The 6,014-nt window shown below is 32.1% G+C and overlaps 1 protein-coding gene across 1 annotated transcript in view; it reads right to left on the bottom strand.

Moving 5' to 3' along the window:
* Positions 1 to 5,672, bottom strand: part of LOC114024771 (THO complex subunit 2-like) — a gene marked incomplete at its 5' end in the record, with an annotated part of 41,642 nt that extends 35,970 nt beyond the window's left edge. Inside the window, 3 exons of the mRNA XM_027837911.1 lie at positions 674 to 840; positions 4,815 to 4,951; positions 5,551 to 5,672. Coding sequence (XP_027693712.1) covers positions 674 to 840; positions 4,815 to 4,951; positions 5,551 to 5,672 — 426 coding nt within the window. The remainder of the gene's footprint in view (positions 1 to 673; positions 841 to 4,814; positions 4,952 to 5,550) is intronic.
* Positions 5,673 to 6,014: the final 342 nt, after the last annotated feature.

Genomic DNA, 6,014 nt, shown 5'->3' with positions numbered 1-6,014 from the left:
AAGTAAAAACTTCCAAATCAATAGTGATATACACAGGACAAAGAATTTTTTACCAATGAAAACATAAGATCAAACAAAAAGTAAATTAATTGTGGTTTATAACTTCAAGCNCAGTAAAAACTTCCAAATCAATAGTGATATACACTGGACAAAGAATTTTTTCCCAATGAAAACATAAGATCAAACAAAAAGTAAATTAATTGTGGTTTATAACTTCAAGCCTTAGGAACTCTGATCAGAACCAGACAATTCCAGAGGATTCAAAATGAAACATGCCACTGACAAAAAAAAGGGAGGTGATGAATGTGAAGTACAGATCGAAAGTAAAAGGAGGATAGACATAGCTAATGAAGAAATTTGTTTTACCTGACTATACGTAACAGATTTTTTTTTGCCCCTCAAATGAGAGGGAACTGAAAGGAAAATCAAATTTTAAAGATCTCATAGTTTTTTAAATTGTGATTGATATATTTTTACATCTAATCTTCTCTTATTAGGCCAAGAGTTCCATAACAGTGAGGACCTATAGAATTTGGCATGATGTTCTGAATACAACAAATTATTTGATACGTGGTAAATACAAGAAGCAAGCCAATACTCACAAGAAAAGAAATTAAATTAGCAATGATTCATAAATCTTTAACACAAGTCAGTAATAAATACATAAAAATACCTGGTAAAACCTGAATCTGAACCCAAGAATATGACAGAGTGTTTCAGGTTCACACAAATACATGTAGGACTGAATTAAAGACAGAAAGAATTCATCATGTTCTGGCCTGCATTCATAAACTTGTAAGATGATATCCAAAACTCTGTTGGTGTCCAAATTAAAGTACCCTGTAACATGAGATATAAAAAGAAAAATGTATAACTGTATCTCATTATAATTTGTAAATGCTACATGAGGGACAGAATTGACAATTCTACAATTCTCAAACTTTGGAACAGAATACTGTGTAGAAGAACAGATGGATTGTGTACCTTGTTGCCTTTTCCCCAACTTGGGGACAAATTTTTCATTTGTCAAAGGAGAACAATAACATCAATTACCCCAAACAAATCCATAAATCTCAAATTCAGTATTTTATTGTCAACATTATTTTCTTCTCAAAAGAAAAGACAATCAATGAAGCATTATTTAAAACAAAAAAAAAACAAAGAGGAAGTTAGAAATACAAAGCAGGACAGCTATGAAAGTCACATTTTAAATTTACAGTCTATCCACCAAAAAATAATGCTTTGTTTCTGATGAACAATCAATCAGTAAACATTTATTAAGCACCAAGTAGGAAAGGCCTCCTTAGGCATTCTCAACTCCCAGCAAAACACAATCCTTGCCTTTCTCACAATCCAATGGGGGAGATAATTTGATTAAAGCAATTTTGAAAAAGTAATTATGGGGCAGCTAGGTGGTGCAGTGGAAAGAGCACTGGCCCTGGATTCAGGAGGAACTAAGTTCAGATCCAGCCTCAGACACATCACACTTACTAGCTGTGTGACCCTGGGCAAGTCACTNTATGCATAAAAGAAAACATGAAAATTATTTATTGTTATGTCAGGCACCTAAAGTTCTCAAAAACGTAATTCATCATCCTAAATATCTTTAAATTAAAAACAGAAATCTTCAATTATTTTAACAATGTTGAATGCCATATTAAATTTCTGAATTTATAACATGAGTTGTCCATTTTGAGGAATTTTTTTCTACACATACACTGGCACCCTCAGAAAACAGTATCATGACACTAATTTGTTAATATTTTGAGAAACATTTAATTATGTTCCTTTTTTAAACTCACAGAAAAGCCCTGATAAACTAGGAAGTAAGATCACTAGTAAGTAAGGTCTTTGAGGTCAGGAATTCTTTTTATGTTTTTATCTTCCTTTGTATCCCATTAGCACTGAGTAGCACTTGTTAAATAACTGCTGAGTGGTTGCTTTCTTCATTGACTAATGGATTGATTAATTAATTAATTGACTAACTGAACTCCCTGACTGATATATCAGATGGAGATCTCAATGACCTTCCAGATAGAGATAAGGCTAACAAAAACATAAACCAGAGAGAAGTTAAGAAATTGAAAAGATCTTTAGACACATTAAATATACTAGATTGCTGGTTATTACTGAAAGAAAACAAAAATTATATCTGAAACAGAAAGATCCTCACAGTTTTTTGTATTTTTTAAGGGAACTAATGCAAAATTTACTAATATTTAGATAAGCTCCCAATAAAAAGGGTGGAAATAACAATGTTAAACAAGAGAGACTTGGTTAATGGAGATAAATGGAGATTCCATTATGCTTAAATGCACTGTCAGCAGTGAATTAATATTAATATATAATACATGTACCCAATAGCACATAATGTAAACACTTAAAAAAAAACCTTAATCAATGCAAATGAGCAGACAGATAGATTATTAAGGTGGGCAGCTAGAGACAGCTGAAACAGAGCAGCAGGCCTGGAGTCTGGAAGACTCATCTTCCTGATATCAAAAAACTCCAGTTTCTTTGCCAAGAAAACCCCAAATGGGGTCACAAAGAGTGAGATACAACTGAAACAACTGAACTCAGGCGCTGAGTTAAACAATGGGAGCACAAAGGCAAAAACAGTACCTGCCCTCAAAGAGCTCAGTGGAAAGAGGACAGACAACAAGTAAACAAATATGAACAAGTTGTACCCACATTAAAGAGGAAATAATTGACCTTAGGGAAAGCACAAGAATTGAGAGGGATGGTGAAGGGCTTTATATAGAAGGTGAGATTTTAGCAAAGAATTAAAGAAAGTTAGAAAAGTAGTACAGAAGAGGGAGAAAACATACCAGGCTTGAGGTACAGCCAGAGAAAATGCCCAGAGCAAAGAGTCTTGTTTGCAAACAGCCAGTATCTCTGGATCAAAGAGTATAAGGTGTAAGAACAATGGAAAGGTGAACAGAGCTAGGTTATAAACGAGTCTGAATGCCTAGCTGAGGTCAGTAATGTATACTCCAGATCTTATGTCTAAGATCTACACAAAATTAAGCAGAAGACAAAGAGGAAATTAAGAGCCTGAATAGAAGTTTAGAAAAGTTATACATGACACACCACTGATGACTAATGAATGGGGGAAATAAACATATTTATTACTTGTCAGTATTATTAAAAAATATGGCCATGTATGGTGGCATAATCAAACTCACAAATTGAAAAACATTTTTAAAATCCTCTACCAGAGGGGCAGCTGGGTGACGCAGTGGATAGAGCACTGGCCCTGAAGTCAGGAGGACCTGAGTTCAAATGCAGCTTCAGACACAAACACTCACTCTTGGCAAGACACTTAACCCCAACTGCCTCACCCAAAAAAAAAAAAAAAAAGGGCAGCCGGTTGGCACAGTGGATAGAGCACCAGCACTGGATTCAGGGGAAACTGGGTTCAAATCCAGTCTCACACACATTAACACTCACTAATTGGGTAACCCTGGGCAAGTCACTTAACACCATTGCCTAATCAAAAAAAAAAAAAAGAAATCCTCTACCAGCGAAACTACAAATTATATTCAATTAAAATCCTTCAGAGAATAGACTAACATCTTAAGAATAAATAAATAACAATCCTAAAATATTGGTGGGTTAAACAAAAAATAATAAAAATAGGTAAGTTAAAAAAAAAAGAACTTAAAACGACACAATATACCTACATTTTTGGGATTCATTTAAGCAGTCATGAGGGGAAAACATATACTTCTAAATACTTTCAAAAAAAAATCGAAGAATCAAGCACACATTGAAAAAAAATGGTAAAGCAACAAACCCTCAACTAAATACAAGAATACATAGATAGCTTTCTCCATCATTCCTATTTATTGTCAACAAAATGTAGCAGGAAGAGATAGAAAAAGAAAACGCATTCACAACAACTACAGAATGTACAAATGTGGGAGCCCAGTTATCAAAAAAGCAAAGAACTTACAGGCATACAACATTTTATGGGCTTTAAAAACTGGAGAGATACTTCTTGCTCATAATTCTAATGTAATAGCAATAATAATCCTAAATGAATTTAAAGATTTTATGCATAACAAAGGATTACTTTATATTTTTTTAAATTATGAGTTTGAAAATATTAACAATGAAGAACATTATCATATATAACAGGGTTAAAAGACAGCAGGGCTCTGTCTCTAGAGGAAATATCTCTACGACGGGTGATTTGAACATGGAAAACTGTGATGTGATTAATTTCAAAAAAATGAGATGCTGTTTAGTGACGATAACAAAGAAAAACTACACTTCACTGGGGACATGATTTGAATCAAGGGATGTCCAGGAATGTATTAAGATGAGGTTTCAGTGAAATAAATACAAGAAGTACATCACAATGAGCCCAGCTTCCCAGAGAAATACTACTATAAATTGTGGTTATATTCTAGAATAATATTTGTATTTCACTTAAGGATATGTAGCATGTCTAATGATCTATGATTTATCTGATAAAGGTACTTTCTTGGATGGTGCAAACTACAATTCTTTGTTTTAAAATACTATTTCTACTTTAATAAATTACTATGGCTAAAGAATTCAAATTTTGGGTAATGAGGCACATTAAACTATGTTGCTTCATAGATAAAATAATTTGTTATCCAATTTATACTTTGTAGCTTCACTGTTTCTTTGGCAATATGTAGTTATAAACATAGTTATTAACAAAAAGTACAAACGTAATATAATCAGTTTATAAAATGGGGAAAAACATATGAATTTACTGACTTGTATCAATTTCATAAGCACCATTATTAATAAAAGCCAAAATTAACATAAACACTCCTTACCTATTAAAGATTTTACATTTTCCAAAATTAAGTCACTAGTAGTAACATTTCCAGATAAATCTTGACCCAACTCAGCAATCAACTTCGCATAACCTTCACTCTCTTCTCTTAACAAGTTGAATTTTTGTTGCTTATAGCTAAAAGTAAATAAACATAATATTATACACTGCAAACTTTTTTTTTTACCAGAGGATTCTGTTTCTATTCATAGGATTTTAACACCTAACAATTTTGTATCAACTGTAAAAATGCAGGATAATTCTTGCTGTAATTAACTAATTAATTAAAATAAATCACTATCATTGCTTTAACCACCCTTAACCCATGATTTGCGAAAGAAAACATCCCAGTAACTTGAAACAAACTACCTTGAGAACAGCACTGGCCCCAGACCACCAATCCTAACTGCAGCCCACAGCTATTATTCAGGAAAACAATTCCCAGATTAAAAAGTGAAAATAAGTAAGTAAACCAAATAAAATAAACCTTTTCCAATCTATTTATAGCACAAAAATATTTTATAATATTACAACTATAAAAATGGTATACTAAATTATGATGAATTTTATATTCAAGTACCATTCAATGCTGTGGTTGGTAACTATGACTTAAAAAGGGGGGAAAAGACAAAAGTCAAAAAAACTTGCAAATTTATCTGTAAAATATTTATAAAACAGTAACTGAAAATATCAATGATGTCAGTTAAGTAACTTCTGGCTTGAAAAAGTGTACTTACAAGAGTTTTGTCTTGATTTTAACAGATTTCTGATTAAATTGCTGGGATTGTTTAATAAGTCCTAATGATTCCAATGTTTCTGGTTCCAAACGCTCCTTCAAGATTTTTTCTGAAACTAAACACTACCAAAAAAAAGAGTATAGTTAAAGTATCTCATTCTAAGCATTTTGCAAACAAAATTCAATTTAGTTTTACACAAAGTAAACTAGTAAATTCAAGAAAACACAATTTCTAAAAAAGTAAATATAAGTATATATGTATATGTATGTGGACACATATTTACAGATTAACTAACCAACAAGCATTTCTTGTTGCCTCATGAAGACACTGGTCATTCAGTCCAGTCTATCTTTTAGCAACCAAAAAAAAACTTAACATTCAAAAAAAATTTTAAAACTTTGCAAGTTTTTAAATTCCCTTTCCAATTCTTTCTTCCATTATTTTTTTTCATTAGGTTATTCTTC

Source organism: Vombatus ursinus, unplaced genomic scaffold (assembly GCF_900497805.2).
Source record: "Vombatus ursinus unplaced genomic scaffold, bare-nosed wombat genome assembly UNPS02014824.1, whole genome shotgun sequence".
NCBI classification, from domain to species: domain Eukaryota; kingdom Metazoa; phylum Chordata; class Mammalia; order Diprotodontia; family Vombatidae; genus Vombatus; species Vombatus ursinus.
The sequence above is the reverse complement of the archived record's forward strand: the minus strand, read 5'-3'. Positions and strand labels throughout refer to the sequence as shown.